Source organism: Brassica napus, chromosome A2 (genome assembly GCF_020379485.1).
Source record: "Brassica napus cultivar Da-Ae chromosome A2, Da-Ae, whole genome shotgun sequence".
Lineage (NCBI taxonomy): Eukaryota > Viridiplantae > Streptophyta > Magnoliopsida > Brassicales > Brassicaceae > Brassica > Brassica napus.
In genome coordinates, this window is record NC_063435.1 from 23,965,166 (window position 1) to 23,991,978 (window position 26,813).

Genomic DNA, 26,813 nt, shown 5'->3' on the forward strand with positions numbered 1-26,813 from the left:
AGAGAAAAAAAACAAGCAAGGAAGTAAGCAAAGGAAGCAAGTAAACAGGTTACGCATGTAAGCAACGAAGTGATGAAGGAAGAAATGGACAAAGAATATATTATATATGCAAGGATGCCTATGCATTTATAGGGATTGTATGCCTGAACGCAAGCATGTAAGCAATAGATATTAACGAATAGGTGGTCTTATATGCATGAGTCCATGATGCATGAAGTTATGTTGACTCCAAACTTTAAGAGCAAAAAAGAATATAAAGAAGACGACATTCTAAAGGTTGTCTCTCAGTCATGTTTAAAGGTCCCTGAACGGTACGGAATTATAGACGTGTTTCTGATTTTAGAACATAACAAAAGTTTAAATTTTACTAATGCAGAAGAAAAGAGGAGAATACAACTTGAAACTACAAGATAAAATCACACGACTAAGAATAGTAGAAACAGGGAAGACACATACCTTACCAAAATCATTTGCGATGAACCTTAAACAGGCAAAGAGACTCTGTTTTGTTTTTCTCTCAGGCTTCCTTCAACCCGCTTCTTCAGAAAACGTTCAATAGGAAGTGCAAAACAGCGTCGAGTTCTTGACACTTACAGGAAGAGCATTCAGCCACTTCTATAAACTTGCAGGAAAAGCATTTTCCACAAAATGGAGAATGTAACTTCGAACTATAAGAGCAAAATTAAACGACAAACAATAATAAAAAATAGGAACGTTCAGAAACTCCACAGAAGGATTTGATTCAGAAACAAGAAGATGACATAGAGGTTTTTCTTAGCAATTTGTGAGCTCCATCTGAGAGATACTATAATGTAGAGGCTTAGCGCAAATACATGGGACTCACTGAAATTTCAAGAAACCTGAAGATAAAATTCCAGAGATTTATTCCAGACACTTTAGAGCTCCCTTTTCGATGGACCTGAAATAGACAAAACGTGTACACTATACAGTATGTTGTTTTCTAGGTTTGATCGAATTATATAGTTATCTCCTTCATGAGTGGCTAAGTGGTAGCTTATAAACTTATCTTCAATATAACTGAGTAAACACGTAATGTTTCCCATTTTTCGGCCATCCCAACTAGTTGTGCAAAAGCAAAGCAAGTTAGAATGAATCTCTGAATTCTAGTTCGAAATACTCACAAGTTATGCGTCAAAGATGAACTAGATGAAAACACGTCTGAAGATCAAACTATAGAAGCAAAAACAAAAGAATAAGCAGAAGAAAAGGATTGAAGGGAACATACCTGGGCTTAATTACTCAAAAGTTCCATGAATTATTACTAGAAGCTTCGTTTTGTGGTCGTATCTTCCTTGGTAAGAATAAATAAAAGAAAATCACTAAGAAGGATTAAAACTTACAGAACTGTAAGATGAGGTTGTCTCTCATGCATTGTATAATTCCACTGGCGAGTGACCTGCATTGCTGCACATATATAAGCGATTTGAGAACACAGAAAATGCTTAAAATTTTCAGTATAACTTCAAAAGCCTCAGTCATTATCTATTGATTTTATCTGTTTAATTTAAATTATTCCAAAGCTATGGACTGCAAACAATTTCAAAGTTATGAGTTCGGATAGACAATGATATCTGCTACTGCAGAATATATAATGAGAATGTATTTCAGATTACTGAACATATTAAAATAAGAAAGAAAACATATGATTAAACTTCAGAAACTAGAAGATGACACTCTATAGGTTGTCTCTCAGACATTTTAGACTTGAAACTAACAAAACGGTGTATGTGTTTCTGATTTGAGAACACAACAAACTTGCAGTTTACTATATAATTTCTAAAACTATTGAAACCAACCTACCTTGCAAATTTCAAAATCTTTCATGTTCTTCCAAAAAATCTGTTCTTGCTCCAGTTCCTGGTTCTTCTCTGTGCTGTTTTTCAGCACTAGAAGGTAAAACAGAAAACATATGAATATACCCACGAAATAATATCTCGCAACAGAAGAAACCCCCCAAAATTCCAAATAGATTCTGAGTAAATAATTAATTTACCTTGTAAACTAAACCCAATATAGCATAAGTTTGCTGATCAAATAGATATACCAAAGGTTCATGCTATTCCGTGAACATCTTCAACAACAAACCATAGATACTGAACCCAATATAGCATACCTAATGATTGCTACATGTGCTGAAACTCAGAGGAATTTTAATTTTATGCTACTCTTGATAAGCACACATTATTGTTATGGAAGTTTAGGCAAATGAGATCACCATTACCACTACCTAAGACGAAAGAGAAAGCAGACACACACATCACTAAACTGAAATTTCACAATAAAAAGATCACTAAATTTGAAGTGAATTCTCACATTGGCAGTTTCAATAAACTATAAAATTGATTACTTTAAAAGAATCTTGATTTCTCCAACTAGTTTCTGAGTATGTTTCACTATCACATAGATTAACACGTGCTACTATATAAGAAGAAGAAAAAACCTACATATTAATATATGTTGCTTTCTCAGTGCTTTAAAAGTTAACGGAGGGCAAGATGGATTACTTACATAGCAATCGGAAGATGCATCTTCAGCTTCTTTACATAGTGGCGTTAAGATAAGTGGGTAGTTTATTCTATCAATGCACAATAAAATCACCACAAAAGCCTGAATTATTTTAAAGATTTAGTAGGCATAAACAGCGTTTTGAACTGCTTTGTTATATGCTTCAAACAAAATTACTTTCAAACGTGCTATTATTAAAGGCATAAACAAAAGAAAATATTGAGCATAAATACCTAGAGGTTTTCTCTCATACATTGTAGAATTCTATTTGCGACTGACCTCCACATAAGCGATTAGAGAACATATAAAAGGCTGAAAACTTTCAATATTATTCTCTGTAACCGAAGACTAGAGCTATTGACTTCAGTTCTTAATGATGCACTAACATGCACAAAAAGGACTCATTAATTTAAGGTATATAAAATATTTGACTAGATAAAAATTTACCAGTGGGTTGCAGATATTTGGTGTGGTGTTCCAAGCCAGTGCTCTCCAACAGTTCTCGCTCTCTGTCACCAGCTTAGTCTGAGTGGTCAATCTATAAATTGTTCAAACAAGTATAAACAATAAATTAAATACTTAAAATCGTCAATTCAGCTTTGGAGTATATTTCCTTAACAACCAAAGAATTCTCTGCTAACATGTTATAAAAAGGTGCTAATCAGCAAAACGGTCATTGCTCAGTTTTCATGTCTGACGTCTCCAGCCGAGTAATATAGCCTTCTAAAGTGATGTCATACCTAAAGCATCAGAAGTAAATTAAAACTTTGATTCACATAGAGAACAGAAGAAATATTGAGAATGTAATTTCATTAAACAAAGTCTATTTAAAAGAGGAAGGCAACATATCTGGCAGAAGGATTAAAAGCTGCAGAAACTAGGCGACACTCTAAAGGCTGTCTCTCAGAAATTTTCAGAGCTCCATTTGCGATGGACTTGACATCAACGGAAGAACGGTCTCTGAAAGGTGCTACATTATGTACATGTTTCTGATTTGAGAACATAACAATATCTTAATTTTACTACTGCAGGAGAAAGAAGGAGAATGCAACTGACAGAATAGGGAAAAGTCAAACGACTAAGCATAATAAGAATAGGGAAGACACATAACTGACAGAATGTTGAACTTCATGAACGAGAATCTTAGCCATTTGTGATAGACCTTAAATAAGCAAAACAATGTATGAGAGATACGACATTGCATATGTTGAGTAGACAAGAAAATGGGAAACTGGATGACACAGAGAGACTCCGTGATGCCTTTAACAAACATAGGGGATGCTATTCACCTGAATCTGTTTTGTTTTCCTCTGAAGCTTCTTTCAACTGAGCAATGTTAAAAATGGGGTCACTGCGTTGAGCATCGTGCTGATGGCCGTAAAGCCTTTTCCTCACTTCGAAACACTTAATGGAAGAGCATTTTCTAATTATAAATCTAACAGGAGACCAAAAAAGGAGATTCTTCAAAGAAAAATCAAACGACAAACAATAATAAAAAAGAAGGGAACATTCAGAAACATTATTATACCTGAAAGAAGGATTTGATTCAGAAACAAGAAGATGACACTCTAGAGGTTTTCTCTTAGCCCAACATTTGCGATGGACCTGAAATAGGCAAAACGGTGTCTGAAAGATACTCAGTATAGTGGCTAAGTGCAAATACATGAGACTCAATGAAACTAAAAGAAACTTGAAAATGTAATTCCAGATGTTATCTCAGAGACATTTTAGAGCTCCATTCGCAATGATTCTGCAAATAAGCGCATACAGTATGTGCTTCTGATCTGAGAACACATCAAAAGCTTACAAATCGTAATCAAGCCCTTTTCTACAGATTAGTTTCTTGCTTCCGGGATTTAAGGCGCAAATGCTACATCATACTGACATTAAAAGAAATGAACTGAGGTATAGTGAGATAAATTCTTATACCTGACAGAATGATTTATTCAGAAACAAGAAGATGACACTCTAGAAGTTTTCTATTAAATTGGCAACTTTGCGTGAAGAGTTGTATTTTCAAAGGAAGTCCATCTACCTTATAGAATTTGGTTTCTAAATTTCATGATAGCTTCACATGATTGCATGGGTTATTAACGTAATACTCTATAAGAAGAAAATATGAGGTTGTCTAAACAGAAGAAATCACTAAGAAGAGTTAAGGATTAAAACTTACAAAATGTTACGAGGCTGGCTGTCTCTCATGCATTGTATAATTCCACTGGCGAGTCACCTGCATTGCTGCACATAAAGAGCTTAAAATTTTCAGTATAACTTCAAAAGCCCCAGTTATTTTCTATTGATTTTATCTGTTTAATGTAAATTTTCCCGGAGCTATGGACTGAAGTGCTTAAATTTATGGGTTCGGATAGACATGATATCATCTATTGCAGAATATATAATGAGAATGTAATTTCAGACTACTAAGCATATTAAAACAGGAAAGAAAACAACCCTGGCAAACAGATTAAACCAAAGGCTAGAGCTATTCATTTCAGTTCTTAGTGGTGCATTAACATGCGCAAAAGGAATCACTAATTTAAGGTATATTAAATATTGACTAGATAAGAACTTACCAATGCAGCTGACCAAAAAAAAAAGAAGATTTACCAATGGTTTGCAGATATTTAGTGCGGGGTTCCAAGCCAGTGCTCTCCAACAGTTCTCGCTCTCTGTCACCAGCTTAGTCTGAGTGGCCAATCTATAAATTGTTGAAACAAGTATAAACAATAAATACTTAAAATCGTCAATTCAGCTTTGGAGTATATTTCCTTAACAACCAAAGGTGCTAAACAATAAAGATGTTGCTACATGTCAAAGAGTTCATAATCCCAATTTTGTTTTGTCAAAGATGAACTACATACATGCAAACACGTGTGATGAAGAAATACTTGTCAAAGAATATTGTTCCAATGGACCGATATGAATAACTTAATTACCTCGGAAACTGCACCCAAATGGATAGACATAAAAGGTTTTTACAATCCTTTTGCATCCTTCTATCTTTTTTATATGTTATTTTCTGCATTAGATGGAATTAGATGCAGAAACATAGGAACTCAGAAGTGTAAAATCACAATCAGAACAACTCCACAGACAGTAAACGTATCTTCAAGTAAAGTCTCATAAATCTCAAAAGTCTGATAATATTTGGACTGCACATTCTCCAATAGAGACACACTTATTAACTCTAACCTTTGTCTGGTTTTAACTCGATTGCTCCAACTGGATACTTATTATACCTGATCTGATCTGCTAGTTTTCCACTTTTACATGTCAGATTAATCGAAAGAATATATGATCAGTAAAGAGAAAACGATGCAAGTACAACACAGTGTCTTTCATGTGATGAAAATGCTACCAATCGCAACTAGTTATGCAAAAGCTAAGAAGAAGCATGAATCTCTATGACTTCTAGTTCGTAATAGTGACAAGTTATGCGTCAAAGGTGAAAAAAACGCAAACACGTCTAATAAAAAGTATTCGTGAACTTGTTTGAAGATCAAACTATAGAAGCAAAATAACATACCTGGGCTTGATTACTCAATAGTTCCGTGAATGATTACTATAAGCTTCGCTTGTGATCAAACTCTGTATCTTCCTTCCTACAAAAAAAAAAAAAGAAGCATGATCCATGGATTCATATCTTGCTTCTGTTCATATATTCGATTGAAGAAACGATCGACAAAATTGCGATTATGTTCTGAAAACTTAAGACAAAAGACAAATCGAAAAACAAAAAAAATGGATTCAAAATAAGAAGCCACAAAACGAAGCGAAGATTTCTAGATGCGTTCTTCGTGATCAACACTGTAGGCTCTTTCGTACAAACCAAAAAAAAAAAAAACTTACGGAAACAACAATTGATGAACAAAATAATTTAATCATATCCGCATAGGTAACAGTCAGTGAGAAAGAAGTAGAAGACTGTACCTGATTTCTTACAATGATCGGAGTCTGCATCTGCCTCGGGCCATGGGCAAATCTTTCGCAGAAGAGATATAGGAGGAAGACGGAGAACACAAATTGAAACGAAGATCCTCTTTCAAACGGCTAATTTTCTAGCGATTTCATTTAGTTCCCTTAATTTGAAATTTATATCTTTTCAAAAGCCGATGGGCCAAGACAAAAGGCCCATTTCGTAAACCTCAGAATTTTGAATCTCAAAAATAAAAGTAAATTTAAAATTATTCCCTTTCACCTGAAATTAATGTCGCCGACCTAAACACCTAAACGGCTAAACATAAAAAAAAATGAAAATGAAATCTTTTTTTTCAACATTTTTATTAAAAAGCCCATGGGCTAATATTGATACAAATGGATCAAAGCTAAACTCTTACAAAATTACCCCAAATTAAATCCAACATTACAAGATTAGAGATAAGAATGTCTTTAAAAGAGGAGAGAGAAACTACAAAGCTTATATTAATAAAATTCGTTCTTTAAAACCAAAAGAAAGGAGACTTCTTTATGTAACAAACCAGAAAAAATAAGAAATTAGTGACAAACAGAAAAAGGAAACTTTGCAACAAAATTAAAAAAAAAAAGCAATGATGCGCTTATATATATCTCATTATTTGTTTTGTTTCTTTTGCATATAGTTTAACATTATTTTTATAAGTTGGGACCCTTCAATAGACATGAAGTCAATGAACTACAAATAAAACTCATTCGAATTTCCCTTATTAGAAACTAGCTTATCGAGGAACCAAACAAAAAAATCACTATCAAATCTATGGGGCATACTATATTGAAAGGGGCCTGCCCACGCTGCCGATATCTAACAAAACAGTTGCATGTGTTTTTGGCCTTTTGTGTTTTATGCAACAATAAGCTTTGATTTGATGCAATTCAGAAATAACTCAAATATGTCATCTTCATAAATACTTCTATAGCGCTGTTTTTTCTTTTGAAAAAAGGGTTACTTCTATGGCGTTGTTCCTTTTTTTTCTGAACAATAGCGTTGTTCATATATATGTTTGGTAGTAACCATTCAACGCAAAGACATTCGATCAACGTACCAACCTATACATCTATACTATTAAAGCATGATCATATTGTCTTTTTTACCTTAGCTGCCATTTTCTTTATTAACACTGCATGTTTCATTAAGGGCAATCAAGTAATATTAATAACACATCTATATTGGGTCATTTTTTCGGATCCAACCCACATCAGATCTCTCTTGGGCCATTTGGGCCGATTAAGAAATCAGATTCAATTCTCACTTTTTTTTTCCTTTGGGCCATTGAGTCCAAGTTCAAATATTTTTTTTTTCAACTATTTTTAATTATTTATTTTTTTCTTAATATAATTTAAGCATTCATAAAAAAATTGAATCTTTTCATTGAAAAGTATAAATCTTTATTAAAAGTATATAATTTTTTAATTAAAATATTAACCACATAATAAAATTAATTTATCAGAGTTATACCAACTTAATTCATTAAAGAAATAAAGTTTAATTTTTTAAACATAAATAGTCATTTAAAATGAAATACGATAAATAAAAATAAAAAGTTTAAGTCCTTTATAAAATAAAACACAAATATATGAAAATTTGACATTTACTAAATATTGTCAATTGAAAAAATAAAATAATAAAATAATAAACCCGCGTTTTGAAAGCGCGGGTCAAAATCTAGTTATCTTTTAATGCATAAAAGCATGATTGGAATGTCTTTCAAATTACTAATTTACCAAACTCAATCCATTTTGAATAACATTTTAGTGGATAAAAATTAAAGTGTTACGGCACATTATCCTTATAGAGTTGACCAAAAGCAGCAATTTGTTATATAACTAGATAATAATAGTTGGAAGTGGTGAATTCATAAAGTTTACATCTCATCCTTTCTTTTGACTTTCTTAACAAGTATCAAGTATGTCCAAATCATTGAAAGTTGGCTCAAGATTGACCCTACATTATGTTTTAAGAGAACTAGTTTGTCGAAAACCTCACTTATCGTTAATTGCTCATTTGGTTTCTTGCCTGTTGTCAAAGAAACTATCAAAATCGTTCTTTAATATAAATTTAACCTTTAACAAAAGAAGATAAACAATCTATGTTGGTTTGAATTATCAATTACAGTAAATATTTTTGTTTATGAACTTACGTTATAAAAAATGTTCCCCTTATGCACATAGTTATCATGGAATAAAAAGAATAATTCATGACAACAATAACTGTAATTAGAAAGTAGCATCAATAATAAATATTCATAATATGAACAATTAAAATAGCTACCACATGACATCTGTCACGGTAAAGATTTAAAGTTTTCATTGTTCAAAAAGTAATTTGGTGAGATACATAATTATGGATTATCTGGTAAAGTACTAGAAAAGCAAACAAAGTTCAGCGAATATAAAAATTGATAAGTTTCAATTATTTATATAATTTATAAGCAAATTATTTTAACTGTCGTCTTTTTCAGGTTTCATGTTTAAAAATGATAATCATGTCATAGTGGTTTCCACTGAATGATGAGTCACTTTGTTGGTCCAGGCAAGTGTTCGAATCTTTCCGGTGCAAATTTTCTAGTTTCTTATGTGGCTTTGATTCTCTAATTCCCACATAAAGTAACTGAGCTTATCTGTTGATGGTGGCCGGTCCATATGAGCAGGACTAGTCGGGCTTCGACTTGGACACCTCTCTTATTTAATAAAAAAAGTTTCAAAATGATTTCACATTAGTTATCAAACTTATTCAGTAAAAAGGAAAACATATACACTATATTGAGTCATTCAAGGATGGATCATGTTATTTTTGTCTGTATCCTTCATCTGCTTCACTCGTTGAGGTAGTAGTGTGTAACTAAATCTTCCACATGAGTTTTCGCAGTATCCGGTTGAGAGAGAACGTTATGCCATATAAATAGTTGAAAGTCTTTTATCTTCCACTTTCATTTCTTGATCAGTTAGCAAAGAACCGGGAGGATACACGAAGGAGTCATAGCCATGAGCATACATCTACTACAAACTGGCATGGTGAACTTTGTACATTTTAGTTATGATTATCACTCTTGTGTAGTTTTTTTTTCAAAAACCCTCTTGTATTGTTGTGTGTGTGTGACCAAGAAATTGTTGTTGGCCCTTCGAAAAGAAGAACCAGAAAAGGAACTTGCGCAAATACCAATACGTTGTAGCAAACTGGACGTATATGGACATTTGTATTTACAAATAGAAAACATTATATTCATTAAGTAAATTACTGAGTGTTCCATGACAGCTTAGAAGTTTTTAAAGCTTTGGCTGTATTTTTAAACTTGGTTAATATTAGATCAATACAAATGTTGTATGGCATAAGTAAGATATAAAAAGCATAATGCCAGTCTTGAAGCAAATGTAAGTAAATATTCAACAACAGGAGTATATTGACAAAAAAATAAAAACAATTAATACTTCTAACTATTTTACCGTTAAAAACCATGAATTTTCTCCTAGTTATGAATAGATGATAACCATATGTTAACCTTTCCTAAAGTTACATAGAAAATATGACAGTATAATAAGAAAATTAATAGTTATTACATAATTAATAATTTGTATTCATGTAAGATTTAGATTTTACCATATACTACTAAGTGTTTTACTACACCATGTGCATTAATAAACAAACTATATTTAAAATAAAATTTTAATATTATTTTAAATTTTATTATTTTACCCATATTTTAATCTAAATTTTGATTTAATTGAACATAAAATTAAAATAAAATAAATAATTATTTTTATTAAAATCATATTTAAGAAAACTATGTATATATTTAAAATTATAATCTTAGATAGATTTTTATCTAATTCTTTTGGATGAAATATATTAAATCAACTTGTATAAATTAATATAAAAATATTGATATAAAAGTTGTATAATTATCAAAAATTAAAATTAAACAGTATTTCTAAAATTTGTAGATATATAAAATAAACTAATTATAGGACGACTAAAAATTTATAAAGTTTTAAAAATTGTAAAAATAATTGAAAATCTTTTTAGTCATAAAATTGTATAATTATAAAAATTACAAATAAATAATATTTCGAAATTTGTATAATAATAGTATATATATATATATATATATCTATTATTATATTATTCAATGTCATATTTGGATATATTTATTTTAGTAAAGATGTATAAATGTAATTGTCTATATTGCATTTATCCATCTATATATATAAAGTTGAGATTGTTTCTCTCTCAAAGTATCCACCTACGATTCCAACTCACTAATTCGTGCATCCTAGAGCCGCCACGTGTCACGGTCTTTAAAACACATCGTTTCATTTAATTTGGTAAGCAATATTTGTGGGCTTCGATTAGAATTGAGTTTTATTTTTTGCTTAATAAAGCTCATTCACTACAAGAAAAATAAGTGATACTTGACAACCATATTAAACAGAATTTTATCGGGAACGAGTGTTTCCTATCATTTTTTGACAATCCTAATTTCATCGGAGTTTGGGTCTAGAAAATCACCATTTTTTGGAAAATTCTCAGTAAGTTACGATAACATATATTGTCAGAAATTTTCATCGGAAAATCATCTGAATGTACCGATAACTTTTTGAGTAATCCACCTCCGATTAATTTTCGCCAGCTGAAAATATTTATATAAAAACAATTATTTTAATTAAATTATAAAAATATTAAAAATCTTCATATATTTCATTGCATTAATAAATGTAAAAATTCAACAACAACAAAAAATCAAAAAGAAAGAACGGATCTCCTGTTGGCAATAAATTTGATAAAATTGGTGGTTTATGATGCAACGGTGGTGATAACGGATGAGAAGTGAGAGGAATGGAAGTAGTGGTAAACAGAGTTGTAGCGGTGGTCGTGCAAGGAGTTGCAGCAGCAAGTTGTGGTAGCAGCGGTGAAGGAGTTGCGGCAGTGGCGGTGCAAGGAGTTGGGGCAGAGGCCATGAAGGAGTTGCGGCAGTGGCGGTGAAAGATGTGTGGACAGTGGTGGTGCAAGGATTTGCGGCAGTTGCAGTGGAACCAAGAGTTTCACGATGGTTCTTTTGTACAAGAAAGTAGATCTAAAAAGAAAAGAGAGAAAGATTGGGAAGATTTGTGACAAAAAAAAAATTGGGAAGAAGAAAAATAAAGATATGAAATTAAAGAGATAGTACTGACAGCTCTTTTCCACCATTTGTTTTATCTATAGATAAAATTAAGAACGATTAATAAAAAAAATAGTTTTATGCTAAAACACAACCATTTTGTCCAGAATCTTTTTTCCATTACACGTTTCAGTTTGATCAAATTAAAACAAAAAATTATATATATATTGTCAATTGCAAAACTGTAAATATAGTTAGATTGATAAATCTATTTAATCACTAAACTAAAAACTATTTATATGTTAGTTTGTTCTTAAGACTGGAGACGACAATTCAATTATTCTAAAGCTGATTTTTTTATAAAAAAAAATCAGTTGTAAATTAAATTAATTTTTACATAAAAATTTGAATGAACAAGATAAAAGACTATTTTGATCCTATCTAACGTTTAATTAGCTTTTATTCATGTAGTTTGCTTTCTTAAATATAATTTTCAGTTATGGAAATTAAATAATATTAGTACAAATAATTTTAGTTCGTTCATAATAAATAAAACAAAACAATTTTTTAATTTATCTACCATAATATATTTGTGTAACCGGTTCATTGTATATTTAAGGTATATTTAATTCATATGAAACCAAAACTTAATATATACTCAAAATTTTGTAAAATGAAACAACGTGAAGACTATTTAAATCACTCACAGTATATCAATATCACAACTTTATAACATAAAGACAACAATTATTTTTTTTGGACAACATAAACAAGTATTGTAAACAAGAAAAATATATTTTATTACATATAATCTCTCATGATCTAAAGCTTTTTTTTTTTTTTTTTTTTTTTTTTTTTTTTTTTTATCATACACATTTCTTGCAAATAAAATCTTAAAACATAAATCATAAAATTATACAAAAAATAATAATATAGATCACAAGTAAAATATATCTCATCCTTAAATTATATTATCATTTCTACTATGTCATGTCATATTTATTTATTGATTATGGTCAAACTGTTCACACTCATCTTGTTTTATTTTCTCCTTCCTATTTTTTTTTTGTTTAATCACGCTATGTCTCACTATTCATCTAACTCAGCCTATCGATCCATCTTGTTTTCAGCTGCAAAATTATTACTGACATCTTCTTTTACAAAGAAATAAAAATATTATAAAAATAAATTTAAAAAGTACCCGACCAAAAGGTGAATCCGACATTTTTCCTTTGGTAGTTAACAGTTCTCATCTTCATTTCCACTTTCTCTTCCAAAAAAGACATTTAAAATAAAATATTTAATAATAGAAAATCATTGAATTTTTAAAATCTCTCTGTGTCGCAGACGCAGGCAACATATGTATTCAGAACTCGTGATTCATCATTTCGTTTTGAGTTCAAGCTCCGGCGATGCATAACCCCTAGGCGGCGTAGCTCCGACGAAACACGTATAACTATATATATATATATATTAAAAAAAATATTTATCGTTTCGTACCGTTTCTTCGTTAATTCATGGATCTACTGTATTGTTGCTTCTTCTGATTTGTGCACTTTCATTGTATCCACCGTGAAGTTCTTATATAGCGTCCGCTTGTGAGCACACGAACCAGTTATGTAACGCCACTGAAAACAGAGAGGAGGGAAGGGAAGCACTTGTGTGTTTCGAAATGTCTGGCTCGAGAGTATCGGATCTGAGCAAGTTGCATCTCAAGAGAGAGCTGACTCAAATCAAGAAAGCTTCCCGCGTTCTACGCGATCCAGGCACCTCTTCCTCCTGGAGATCCCCTCTCACCTCCTCCAGATCCGTCTCCGCGACTGTGCCTGCGGTTCTGGAGCCTCCGGTGTGCAGAAACAATGCTCTAAAAGAGAAGGAGAAGAAAGTGTTCTTACACAACTGGAATACTAACAATGAATCTTCATGGACACAACAAGCTAGTCTCAACAACGACGACGATGGTGATGATGTGAGTGATGCAAGGAAGGGTGGCTATTCGATGACTTTCAGGTGCAGAGACACCAATCTAGCGTCAAAGAGGAGGAAGAAGAGTAAGAGAAACAACATAGTGGCTAGAAGGAGATGTGACTCTGCTGAACTATCAGACGAAACAGAGGATCCAAGGCACATCACTGTTGCATCTCATTTGGTTTTGAAGCAGCTTAATCGCAAGAACTGGTCACGTTCTTTGATAACTAGTAGAAAAGAGGATTCTTCATGTACTCATAACAGCACACCAAGCTCCTTCAACATCTACGCTCTTCGTAATCCAAACAACGTTGGATCTTGGGATGGTACCACTACAACTTGCGACGGCGATGGTGATGAGTTGGATGGTAACTTGGATTCACCAGGGAGAAAACAAGGCTGTGGCATTTGGACCAAGAAGGCTACGAAAGGTGGGTGCAGAAGCTGTTGCTCTCCTTCCTTGTCTGATACTTTGAGAAGTAGCATTTTATGTGGGAGTGGACCGGTGTATCATCGTAGACATAATAAACACAAGATTGGTTCAAGAAGTGCTCAAGGTGTTTTGCCTTTGCTCACTTATGGTGGTGATGGGAGAGGAGGGTCTTCTCAAGGAACCGGGTGCAGTGATGATGATGATGATGAGCTTGATTTAGAGGCTCAGAGTAGATTAGATGGGAGGAGGTGGTCTACTAGTTGTAGGAGTGAGGTTGTAGCGGTAGATGGAAGTACACAAAGCTTCAGCCAAAAGTACAGACCGATGTTTTTCGATGAACTGATTGGTCAGAGTATAGTTGTTGAGTCACTAATGAACGCACTAAAAAGGTGTAGGATCACTCCTTTTTATCTCTTCCATGGTCCTAGAGGAACTGGCAAGACATCGACCGCGAAGATTTTTTCAGCAGCCTTGAACTGTGTGGCTATTGAAGAGATGAAGCCTTGTGGTTACTGTAAAGAATGCAATGAGTTCATCTCTGGGAAGAGTAAGGACTTTTGTGAAGTTGATGGAGATGATAAGGTTAGGTACCTTTTGAGAAACATTCCAAGGAAGTCCTCAACATACAAGGTGTTTGTGATAGATGAGTGTCATTTGTTACCATCTAAGACGTGGCTGTCTTTTCTCAAGTTCCTTGAGAACCCTTTGAAGAAAGTTCTCTTCGTATTTATAACGACGGATCTTGATAATGTCCCTCGGACCATTCAGTCAAGGTGTCAGAAGTTTCTATTTGACAAAGTTAAAGATGCAGACATAGTAGTGAGACTGAAGAAGATTGCTTCAGACGAGAATCTTGATGTGGAATCTGACGCGTTGGAACTGATTGCTAGGAACGCGGATGGTTCACTTAGAGATGCTGAAACTATGTTGGAGCAGCTGAGTTTGCTGGGGAAACGTATCACCACTGGTCTAGTAAACGAGCTAGTAAGCTTTTTATAATTCGTCTATGTTTAAGAAAGTACGACCTATTAAATGTAAAGAATGTTGCACTGGTGTTTGTGCAGGTGGGTGTTGTTTCAGATGAAAAAATGCTGAAACTTTTGGAATTAGCATTGTCATCTGATACGGCAGAGACAGTGAAGAGGGCTAGAGAGTTATTGGACCTTGGAGCTGACCCAATAGTCTTGATGTCCCAACTAGCTAGTCTTATCATGGACATCATTGCTGGTACATACAAGGTGGTAGACGAAAAGTACAGCGAAGCCTTCCTTGACGGACGAAACTGTGAGTTATAAGAAAAGTATTTGGAATCTATATGTGCTAGAAATTAGCTTATAGTAATGTTCTTATTTCGTTTTTGTAGTGAGTGAAGCGGATATGGAGGGACTAAAACACGCTTTAAAACTTCTTTCTGAGGCTGAGAAGCAGCTTAGAGTTTCTAATGACCGTTCAACCTGGTTCACAGCGACTTTGCTTCAGCTTGGGTCAATGCCTTCTCCTGGAACCACGCTTACAGGATGTAGCAGTAGAAGGCAAAGCTCTAGAGCCACTGATGACGACCCGTCAAGCGTTTCAAGGGAGGTGATGGCTTACAAACAGAGAATAGGAGGGCTTCACTTTAGTAAGTCGGCATCGCCAAAAAGAAGCGGAAAGCATACCCATGAAGCGAGTTCTTTCTCCAGGGTTATCGATAATACATGCTATAAAGCCTCCTCGTCTAGCCAAACTCCAGAGAGAGAAGCCTCCAATGCCTCACATGGCAATAGTACTGCAAGCACCATGATGCTTACTCAAAGAAGTTCAGAGAAACTAAATGAGATATGGAGAAAATGTGTAGAAATATGCCATTCCAGAACATTGAGGCAGCTGCTCTATACTCATGGGAAACTTATATCTATCAGTGAAGTTGAAGGTATAAAAATCCTTAATGTTTCTCTAATTTAAAAGTAATGTTCAATAAATCATTAAGCGGTAATTTGCTTAGCGATTAGACGGGTTATTCAGAGCCTAGGCGAAAACTATGCATTAACGAATTATTGATTTATTTTTATACTTTCTACATTTATATTAGATATTTTTGTTTATGAGTTTAATTATAAAACAGTTTTGATGAATTATAAAACTTAGATATACAAAAAGAAGAAATTCATACGAATTGGATTTTCACTAACATTATTGATTAATTTAATATATTTCGATCAGTACAGATAATTTTATATCGATTTATATAATGGTTTAAACCGTATTGAGTCATATAAACCGGATTGTAAGAAAATCATTTCGTTATGACCGATTTTTAGAACATTGTTTAACAGCTTTGCAGTGTTGAAAGGTTGTATATGATTTGCAGGTATTCTAGTTGCTTATATAGCGTTTGGAGAAACCAAGATCAAAACAAGAGCTGAAAGGTTTCTAAGCAGTATCACAAACTCGATGGAAATGGTACTAAGGAGAAGCTTAGACGTCAGGATACTACTCTTGCCTGAAACCGAGCCACTCGTAGTCCCTTACCAAACCGGGAAACCAGATATGACAAACAAAGTTGGAGATCTACATGCTGCAACAGACCTTGGAGTTGGTAGCAGTGAAGAAGGCAGATCAAAGATCCCAATGCAAAGGATAGAATCAATCATCCGAGAACAAAGATTAGAAACAGCATGGTTACAAACCGCTGATAAAGACACGCCTGGATCACTAACACGGATAAAACCTGAAAGGAATCAGATTCTACCTCAAGAAGACACTTATCGCCAACCTTCTGCTGTTTCTCCTTCCGGATTAAATAATGACGTTAAGCTTTTGAGAATTGGCGAAAATGGTGAGCTTAAAGAGAATCTAACTGGGAGCTGTCCTCTTTCCCCGAGCTTACTTCATGATTCTAAGTTTGGACACAAGAAAGACAATATGTAAGTCCCTCATTGTCCTTGTTGATTCATGCCTATTGCCTAAGTTGGTTGTGTGTGAACATTTTGGCTTTGGTTGTGTAGAGGAGGATACGAATCAGGAACAAGGAGAGTTGGTTGTAATATGTTACTTTGTTGGAACACAAACAAGACTCGAAGAAGTAGCAAGGTTTGTGCTAATCAAATCCAAACTGGTCTTTCTTTTTAATATTTTGATTCTGTTTATTTTTCTAATTTTTTTCTTTTGGGGATTTGGTTTATCCTAAACAGGGTAAGGGAACTCATGTTCGTCCCCGAAGAAGTGGGAAGAGAGGGTTCTCTCTGTTTAATGGATGTGCTAAGCCAAGGAAACCAGCAGGTAAATTGAGAAGATGAAACTTTTAGTTTCAAAGTCATGAAAACAAAATTGTTTCACTCAAGCTCAAATTTATCATATGTTCCTTCCACTTCTATATAGTTTTCCTTAAGTCTATTTGATCATTGATATGTCAAAGAATAGCTTTAGTTAATTCACTGTAAAGTTCCTACCACATTGAGTTTAATAGACTTCATTTTTGTTTTCTTTTTATGAAACTTCAGAAATGTTACTATGTAATTTAATAAAATGTCAGAGAGTAGTTCAATCTTTAGCAATGGTTTTTGACCTTTTTATGTACTAATGTTTTTATTTGAAACAACAAATCAAGTGTTAAAGTCGTAGCAACTTTTTTATTAAATTACTAGTTTGTATGGAATAAGAATAACTAACGTGTTATCTCATGTGAATCTGTGAACCCAGAAAAAAATTGACACAAACCACAACATATGTTATGTGTTGCACAACTTGTGTAATCTTTCAAACAAACGTCCAATTTGTAAATCTTATCAATAATGTGTTGATGATTCTCTTCTCACTTTTTTGACAAATGTAGATGATTCTTTTGATTCTTCTTTTCCATAAGAATCAACGAGTAGAAAGCAACGTTCAGTGTCAAGAACAACTTAATAGCCGCCATCTGCAACCCATAAGAGAATATTTAGATCCATTATTCTAGTAAGACCATCTCCAATGTATTTTGCTATTTTTACCTCTAAAATAGGGAAACTCTATAATAGATGCGAGATATGTTCCAATGTATTCTCCTAAAATAGTAATCTCTAAAATATAGAGTAAAAAATAGAGGAATGTTATTTCTTACTCTATAAATAGAAGAAAAAAATAGAAATCTCTATTATAGAGGAAGAAATAGAGGTGGGTTGGAGCAATTTTACCTCTAAATACTATTATAGAGGTGAAAATAGTAATGAGTTGGAGATGCTCAAACAAATCAGCGGAGGAAGATGGTGAGAATTAAAAAACTTACTCTTTTCTCCTTGGTAGCGTAAGTGAAGAACATGGCGATGTAGATAGTTTCCACGACGCGAGGAAGGTAGAGTTTGGCCTTGGGTTGTCTGGAATATATGGAAAAGAAGGAATGGTTTTTTGTTTGAAAATCGCTGTTATAATCCACTAGAAGTATCAGCCAAAGCAGTCAGAGATGCGGAGGAATGGTTTGTGGCCCAGAGCATTGAGAAGGAGTGGAAAGAATTGGACAAGATAATCCCACCAGTACCTGAACGTCGATGGTTTCCGCCCAAACCAGGTTGGAAGATGTGTAACGTTGGGTTTACTTTTGATGGCAACAAAAAAATTGCAGGTGGTGGGTGGGTTTTAAGAATCGAGAGGGGGGTGGTTTTACTCCACAGCAGAAGATCTTTTGCAGGGATCAAAACAAAGGATGAAGCAAGATTTGAGGTTCTGTTGTGGGCTGCAGAAAGTATGAAAAGCCACAGACAGACTAAGGTCATCATGGCTGGTGAATTTAGTGAGCTTTTTGGAGCAGTGCAGAGGCCAGAGGCGTGGCCATCCTTTCTATTTCAGGGCACGGAGATACGAAGAGAACTTTCAGGTGTGGAGGAGTTTGAGTTATCGGTGGTTAACAGAAGTGCAAACAGAGGAGCTTTTTTCATTGCTCAAAGCGTTACAAATTTGGGGCTTGCTAATTCGTATGTGGCTGCAGGGCATCCTCCTTGGTTATTTGAATTTTTTGTCAATGAAAGTCGACTCCTCTGATGGCCGGTTAAGTTTTTTGGGTTAGATAGCACTACATTTGGCTAGTAGGGTTCTTATGTGAGTGGAGTAATGGGAGCTGTGGGTTAGCCCCTCCTTTTGGTATAGCGCCTCTTGGTTATGTTTTTTGTGTACTGAGGCTTTAGATTGTAATGGTGCTGTTACCCTTGTGGTAACTAATGGAATGAATCATCCTTTGACGGAAAAAAAAAAAAAGATAGTTTCCACGACGCAGCCGAAGGAGTTTATGGTAATTAGGAGAAAAGCGTGTTGTTTAGTCAATGCGTAATAAAGTCATATCATGCAGCTAAATAGTGACACTTGGTACGGTAGAGGCTGGAAACTTTCAGTCGATTTGTTCTTGTATATTCTATAAAACGTCGAGCTGCAAAATTTCACAACAAAAAATAAGGGATAGTTTCGTAGCTAATCGTTCTCAAATAGTTATTTCTTAAATAATCAGTCCCTAAGAAATTGCATGACTGAGCGAGGAATACAAGGAAGGATATTGCGTTAAAACTTAAAATGATACTTCCACTTATAGATATTATACTGTTTCCTTTCTGGGTCACAAGTTCACAACAATATAAATCAGCAAGGTAGGAACACTTCGCAAAGTAAATTACAAAGATGGTTAAGATCATGCATAAAGCACTTTGCAATAACAACTCTGATTACTTGCTTCCTGAGTCTGATCTTGCGCAAGCTAGGAACGAGCGTTTCAAACATACTGTAAACCGGCCTAGTTTCCACCTGAGTCAGTTTCTCATTCACCAAACCAAGTTGTGAAGGTCTCAGTGGAGCATCCCAATCCCAATTATTTGTTTATCGGTATGTCTTAAAACTATTAAATATAATACATGAAAATTTGTTTTCTCTTATCGTGCTTTCCATCATAAATCTTTTGTAATAAATTGTGTTCTCACTCTTTGATTTTAGTGTTCAGGTTTTACTTTGTTCACGAAGCAGAACATAATTTGTGTACAAAATACAAATACAGTAAGGCTGACAAGTAAATAAACCCGAACCATAAACGAATTGTCCAGACTGAAACAGAATCGAAAGCCCTTCTGCACACATAGAAACAAAACAGTATTCACAATCTGGAAGATGTTAGGAATATTTTCATGTCATAAACTTAATTAAAGAAAAAGGAAAAACTAGTAATGATACCTCATGAGTCCATGCTCAAGATTCTCTCAGCAAGCAGTAAATCATCAGGTGTTGTAACCTTCAAAAGAAAAATACAATGTTAGCAACCAAGAGATGTGAAAAAGGCTGAAGTTAATGTTATATTTACCTTGATGTTTGTGTAAGATCCTTGAGTGACATAAACAGGATGCTTGAGGTATTCAACAATCGAAACATCATCTGTTACCTCTAGACCTTCTCTGTTTCAGACATGTACACAAAACAACAATCAGTCTTGGTTGATTTTTTTAATCACCATCTCATTATTTTTAAGGTTCACAAACCTTTTCACAAGCTCGAAACCTCTCTTCAACAGCTCTGGTTTGATCACCTATAAAGAGAAAGCATACATTGAAATTGTTCGAAACCATAAATCTAACAAAACATTTCATCTCAAGTTAACCATGAAAATGATTTAACAAAAAAAAAACCTGTGGTGTCTGCATTTCCCAAAGGGTTTTCCTGTCGAGAGTCTTCACCACGAGTGAATCTGAATTGACCTGCATAGAGCAATGAAACAAGTCTATTACCAATTTTTACGTTTTTGTCAAATAAAACTGAAGAATCTGTACCTCTTTGATTGTAGCTTTTGCTGGAACACCAAGCACGGCTGCTCCAACTGCCCAACCATCTTTAAGCACCTTAAAGAAACATAACCATGACAAGAAGTTTTGTTTGATTCCCCCTAATCATTGCTACTTCACATAAGACAATTGGTAACTACAAAGTATACCTTCTCGACATCTTCAGTGTCGACCAAGGGTCTTGCTGAGTCGTGGATGCAAACAAGTTCAGCGTTCACATCAATTTCCTGTTTAAAAACAAACTATAAGCTTCACATGAAGTAGAGGAATGAACACAGTATTTAGAATAAGTTTATTCTGCTCTCAAGAAAGAAAGAGGTATAAACCTGAAGTCCACTGTGAACAGAGTCTTGCCTTTCTTTACCAGGAAGAGCGAATTTAAGATCAACATCAATTGAGTCTTCATACTCTATAACAAGAAGACCACAACCAAATGATCAGATAAAATCTCTCAACCAGAAGTTAATAACTAGTAAAAGAGAGAGACAAAACCTTCAAAAATATCTCGGAAAAATGGATCACAAACAACTACAATCTCCTTCACTTCAGGCATATGTGAAAAGGTGAAAAAGCTGCAAACAATAAGGCATTAAAAATTCAACAATTACAAAGCTAAGAAGTTAGATCCCTTTGACACAGATTCAGTAAGATAACTAGTTTTAAGTAAAGTTTTGATACCTGTACAAAGCAATAGGCTGACCAAGGAGTGGTATATACTGTTTCGGAATGGTCATCTAATTCACATTGACAGATACAAAAAAATACGCAGATTAACAACAGCTCAAGTTAGCCTACTTTGAAACTTTAAAAAGAGAAAAGTTAGCCTACTTTCATTCTCTTCCCTTGACCACCAGCTAAGAGAATCACTGAGACACTCTTCTCCTTCACAACTGCATTGCTCTGATGAATAACAAAAGGAAATAAACTCAAATTAAACTACAGAAAACAGCTTCACAACTGAGTTGATTCCAAGTTTGAAACTTACATTATCAGACTCAGACGATGAAGAACATCTGACTGACTGTAATCTAGCATCTCTTCTGTAGCTTCTACTGACCCTTTTCGAAAAATCAAGTCTTTGAACTGAAACAACATTCGAAACAATCAACAACCCACATATTCTGTTTGGTCTGAAAACAAAACAAAAGCGTATAAGAGAAACTTGCCTGAGGGACGACAGCTGAAGCCCAGACAGAGTGACGTCGACTTGACTGAAAGATTCGGACAAAAATAAGAGGAAGAGAACGAAAATGTCGGAGAACTAAGGAAGCCAAGAGTCGCTTGAAGCATCGCCATTAACTCGCCGGAGATGAAATTAACGAGTGAGAGAGAAAGAGATACTCCCTCCGTTCACCGGAGAAAATTTATATATTTAGGGCCAGCTCAAAAGGCCCAGTATCTTAATGGGCTTTAAATGAGGCCCATAAAGTCAATTCATACAAAACAGCTCATCATAAGGGCCCAGCTAAGTAGGCCCATGTTTGAGGCTAATGGGCTTATGATAAAGTCAAAACAACAACAGAGGCTAAAAGTAGGTGGCGGAGATCGATCGAGGAAGAAGAAGAAGAAGAAGAAGGGTGAAAATGGCGAAACCGTTGGGAACTACGGGAGAGTTTTTCAGGAGAAGGGATGAGTGGAGGAAGCACCCGATGCTTTCTAACCAGATGAGACACGCGCTCCCTGGTCTCGGGATCGGTGTTGGAGCCTTCTGCGTTTACCTCGTGGGAGAGCAGATCTATAGCAAACTCATGGCTCCTTCTCCATCTTCGCATCAGAAACAACCAGCTCCGTCTCACTGAGCGGTAAGGTCCTGTTCAAAGTTTGATCCTTTCTAATCGAGATATGTATGACTTCTCTGTTAAGACTTAAGAATGTTGAACTAAGTATAGGGTTAAAGAGGATTACATGTTTTTTTTCAGTTTCATTATCTTTATGAAAAAGTGTGAAAGTTAATATCTTTTAATGTGCAATTTGCTAATTTGTGATTGGTCTGAGAGATGGATCCGTTTCTTGGAGATTGTAGTGTGTAATAAACAAAGCTGAGTAAACGCTTTCATACATCATCAAGTGGTTATAGGAATAATAATGTAGTGTATGGCTCTTATAATCCTTAACTTAATATTGGAATTAAATCGATCAGCTAACTTGTCCAAAGTTTCAGTACCTTATTTAAGTGATTTTCTTATTTAAAAACTCAAACTCAACAGTTGACTGCTCTAAAACAGTTATGTTAGCAGTTGTTGATTTGCTAATGATCAGGAGATAGATTTATTCTTTTGAAGCATTTATCTATTTCATGACTTTAGTTTCTGCGTGTATAATCAAATCTGAACAACCTTTCAGAACTCAGATCAATACATATAGCTAAGTATCTGTGTTAATTGTTGAATGTAGTTTTTTTTTTTCAGTGTCTGCGTTTGTCTTTTGAGAGCCATTCACATGTCACTTCGCTTTATACTAAGTGGCATCTGATCTCATCTTCTTCTGTAATGACATTTTGTGTTTGGCTCTGAATCTTTTTGATTAAAAAGGATTGTAAACTAAAAGGAGATTTGCTCATCTTGTTGCAGATTGTTTCGATCATGATGAAACCGCAGCAGATAAAGAGCTGAGGGATTCAAAATTGTGCCTTTTTTTCTTGGTTTATCTCAATAAGATGTTGATGAAAGACAAAACTTGTATGACATTCTGCTATGTGGTCTTGTTATGTGTTGTCGTTTCGATTAATAAGAGTTCTAAATGAAATTGAAGAATAAAGAATGACTCTTACACATGCAAGGACAGGTGTGTGTGTTATTCATCTAAACAAACTACGCCCCTTTTCGATCGAAAATGGAGTTGTCTATGAAAATTGGCCTAACAGGATCAGCCATCATACTTGATTTGATTATTTGGGGCGGAGTAATATTATTTAAGAGCAATATTTTCAAATAGCCATTTTTAATTTTTAAGTTTTTATCACAAAAATATACTAAAATGATTAAAATAGAATTTTTTATTTTGAAAATTTTAAGTTTATCTTATTTTTTAAAATTTGAAATCTTATCCCAAAACTCCACTCATCAACTCTAAATCATAAACCTTAAATCCTAAATTTTACCTCTTAACTCTATACCCTAACCTTTAGATTAATTAACTATAGGGGTATAAGTGTATATTTACTTCTTTTGATAAAACATTTAAGTTTATTTTGGTTATTTTTATTTTTAAGGTCTATATGTATGATAAAAAAAATTTAAGTTTATTTTAGGAAATTTCTCTTTTTTTAATATCAATCTTACTATATAAATTTTGGTTATTCAAAGTTGCTAATTAACATGATCGCGACATGTGTCAATTAATTTTTTTAAGATTGTGATATGTGTCAAAAATATGTTATAATTCTCTTTTGTTTATGATCTAAAAAATATTTAGAAAAAATAAAATTATTATTACATTTTAATTGAAAATAAATTTATTATTACTTTTTTAACACTAGATAAGGAAAACTATTACAAAAATATATTCTATTGTTCTATTTAGGAGTTTAGAAAATGAAAATTATATTACATATTCTTTTACAATTATGGTTCTTTTATAGTTTTTTAAAAATATTTGATAGTAATTTTTAAAAAATTCTATAAACAAAGAATAATTGTAAAAAGCTATTTGAAAGTATTGTTTTAAAAAAATATTTTGTATAGTTTTTCGTTTTTAAAAATTCTAAAGAAAGAGATTATAAGAGAAAATATTAATTTTTGAAAAAAAAAATTTTAAATAAAAATGAATTACAAATTCCTACAAGTACGAAAAATTATTTAATAAAAAGAGAATAGATAAACTAACTATTAAATAAGTGATATTCTTTTTTTTAAAGCCTACAAAAATAAAGATGTAAAAGTACTCTTATTATTTTCATATAATTAACTAACATTCCTTTTTAACAGATAATTGTATGCTAAAAAAATATAAACAAAAATAACTGTTATTTTCACATCTATATTTTGGTTTATAATTCCTCATATTATTTTCAAAAACATAATTGGATTTACAATAAAATATTATCTGAGTATCTTTTAATTTCTTGAAACAACTCATTTGTTTTAAATTATCCTTATTACATCTTATGATACTAACATCAGTTTTTTTTAATTATATTTTTTTTCATATATGAATATATGTTCGTACGTATAAGACACAATGTATAATTAACAAAACATATTTTTTATTAAATATATGTTAGTTGTATAAAAATCCTAAACAAAAACGAATTATAGTGCCTATAAATACAAATATTGTGTGTAATGAAAAAACTTAAATAAAAACTAATTGTTAAATTATCAAAATTCTCTTTTTAAAAAGTATAAATAAAATTTAATTTTAAAAGTAAATGTATTTCTCATAAATAACTAACTTTCATTTTATTATATTATTTTGTGTTAAAAACTTAGATTGGGTATGTGTTAATAAAAATCTGTCATCATGTGAAAACAATTTTTTTTCCTAAAATCCTAAATAAAATAACTTTTCCATTTTTTAATCTTAACCAAATATTTTTTTTTTTCTTTTAAATTCTGACCAAAGAGAATTGTAAATGTAATTTTTATTTTCAAAATTGAATGATAAACATGATACTAAAATATGTAATTAAAAATATTAGTGATTTTGAAAAAGGAATTTTAAAAATAGCAACTTTTAAAAATAGTTAATATTAGATGGAAATAATTATTTGATAGTAATTTTATTTTATAAATCATAGACAAAATATAATTATAAAAGACAATGTAATTTTAATTTTCTTTTCTAGCACCCTAAAAAAATATTTGTTGTTTTCTTTTAAAAAAATCGTAAAAAAAAAAAGATATTTGTATCAGATTTTTAAGTCCTAAACAAAAGAAAATTGTAAGAAGTTATTTGATAGCAAATTTTAAGAGAGAATTTGATGATGAATATGATACTAAAATTATTTAATTAAAAACGAAGTGTAAAAATAGTATTGATGAGTTGTAAAAATCATAATTTAAAAATTATTTTATAGTAACTAAAAATAATTATTTGATAGCAATTATATTTTTTTTGAAATTCTAAATATTAGATAATTGTAAAAGTTTATATGATAATACTTTTCCTTTTTAAAAATTATAAAAAAAAATTAAAATTTGTTTAATAGCATTTTTTCCTTTTTTTAATCGTAAGTAAAAAGAAGATTTGTAAAATATAATTTTCTCCTTTTTTTTAAAATCCTAAGAAAAATAAAATTACCTATTTAATAATAGTTTTCGGAAACAAAATTTGATGACAAATACTAAATCTATTAAATTAACAAAAATAAAAAATTAGGATGTTGTCACGATTGGTATTTATGTGTTTGGTCATACGAAAATTAAACACATGTTTGATATATATATATGTTCATGTTTGCTCATAAAAATTGATTATTATTGTCAACCGTACATATGTTTAGTCAAAAACAAATCAAGTTTCAACGATATCTTACTAGATTTTTTAGTTTTATTATTTAGTATTTTCTAATTCATTTTAGTTAAAATGTTATTATGAAAATATATCATTAATAAATAATGAATCAGAAAAATGACTAATTTTTTGGATCCAGATAGTGCGAAAAAATATTTGTTGTTTTCCTTTAAAAAAATCGTAAAAAAAAAAGAGATTTGTATCAGATTTAAGTCCTAACCAAAAGAAAATTGTAAGAAGTTATTTGATAGTATATTTTAAGAGAGAATTTGATGATGAACATGATACTAAAAATTATTTGATTAAAAACGAAGTGTAAAAATAGTATTGATGAATTGTAAAAATCATAATTTAAAAATTATTTTATAGTAACTAGAAATAATTATTTGATAGCAATTATATTTTTTTTAAATTCTAAATATAAGATAATTGTAAAAGTTAATATGATAATACTTTTCCTTTTTTAAAATTAAAAAATTTCAGAAAATTGTTTAATAGTATTTTTCCCTTTTTTTAATCGTAAGTAAAAAGGAGATTTTAAAATATAATTTTTTCCTTTTTAAAAAAATCCTAAGAAAACATAAAATTACCTATTTA

General features: G+C 32.3%; 4 protein-coding genes and 1 long non-coding RNA gene across 7 annotated transcripts; 3 read left to right on the plus strand and 2 right to left on the minus strand.

Moving 5' to 3' along the window:
- Nucleotides 1–2: 2 nt before the first annotated feature.
- On the minus strand, nucleotides 3–5,880 carry LOC125580063. 2 transcript variants are annotated; one of them, XR_007317827.1, is made up of 11 exons: nucleotides 5,719–5,880; nucleotides 5,463–5,545; nucleotides 5,134–5,224; nucleotides 4,700–4,764; nucleotides 4,055–4,131; nucleotides 3,816–3,961; nucleotides 3,168–3,688; nucleotides 2,760–3,064; nucleotides 2,530–2,596; nucleotides 1,822–1,907; nucleotides 3–1,425 (listed from the first exon to the last, which is right to left on the minus strand). It is a non-coding gene; the product is annotated as an uncharacterized LOC125580063 (long non-coding RNA). The 2 variants fall into 2 exon arrangements; XR_007317826.1 differs by having other exon boundaries at nucleotides 2,760–3,688; nucleotides 5,719–5,879.
- A 6,620-nt stretch (nucleotides 5,881–12,500) lies between these two features.
- LOC125580071 (protein STICHEL-like) lies at nucleotides 12,501–17,527 on the plus strand. Its single transcript, XM_048744038.1, has 6 exons — nucleotides 12,501–14,979; nucleotides 15,060–15,279; nucleotides 15,359–15,907; nucleotides 16,346–16,901; nucleotides 16,983–17,067; nucleotides 17,169–17,527. The coding sequence occupies exons 1-6, from the start codon at nucleotides 13,267–13,269 to the stop codon at nucleotides 17,271–17,273; spliced, it is 3,228 nt and encodes a 1,075-aa protein (XP_048599995.1). The 5' UTR covers nucleotides 12,501–13,266; the 3' UTR covers nucleotides 17,274–17,527.
- Nucleotides 17,528–18,181: 654 nt separating this feature from the next.
- Nucleotides 18,182–18,990, plus strand: LOC125585013. The gene is made up of 2 exons (XM_048753313.1): nucleotides 18,182–18,221; nucleotides 18,392–18,990. The coding sequence occupies exons 1-2, from the start codon at nucleotides 18,182–18,184 to the stop codon at nucleotides 18,988–18,990; spliced, it is 639 nt and encodes a 212-aa protein (XP_048609270.1).
- Nucleotides 18,991–19,885: 895 nt separating this feature from the next.
- On the minus strand, nucleotides 19,886–22,151 carry LOC125580067 (2-C-methyl-D-erythritol 4-phosphate cytidylyltransferase, chloroplastic-like). Its single transcript, XM_048744032.1, has 13 exons — nucleotides 21,929–22,151; nucleotides 21,748–21,845; nucleotides 21,591–21,662; nucleotides 21,441–21,496; nucleotides 21,255–21,334; nucleotides 21,089–21,171; nucleotides 20,912–20,989; nucleotides 20,751–20,819; nucleotides 20,610–20,678; nucleotides 20,463–20,509; nucleotides 20,288–20,378; nucleotides 20,161–20,218; nucleotides 19,886–20,057 (listed from the first exon to the last, which is right to left on the minus strand). The coding sequence occupies exons 1-12, from the start codon at nucleotides 22,056–22,058 to the stop codon at nucleotides 20,162–20,164; spliced, it is 930 nt and encodes a 309-aa protein (XP_048599989.1). The 5' UTR covers nucleotides 22,059–22,151; the 3' UTR covers nucleotides 19,886–20,057; nucleotide 20,161.
- A 148-nt stretch (nucleotides 22,152–22,299) lies between these two features.
- Nucleotides 22,300–23,519, plus strand: LOC106396278 (NADH dehydrogenase [ubiquinone] 1 beta subcomplex subunit 3-A). 2 transcript variants are annotated; one of them, XM_013836633.3, is made up of 2 exons: nucleotides 22,300–22,569; nucleotides 23,333–23,519. In XM_013836633.3, exon 1 carries the CDS (start codon nucleotides 22,346–22,348, stop codon nucleotides 22,559–22,561), a length of 216 nt encoding a protein of 71 aa, XP_013692087.1. In that variant the 5' UTR covers nucleotides 22,300–22,345; the 3' UTR covers nucleotides 22,562–22,569; nucleotides 23,333–23,519. The 2 variants fall into 2 exon arrangements, with proteins under 2 accessions (XP_013692087.1, XP_013692079.1); XM_013836625.3 differs by having other exon boundaries at nucleotides 22,300–22,564.
- The last annotated feature ends 3,294 nt before the right edge of the window (nucleotides 23,520–26,813 follow it).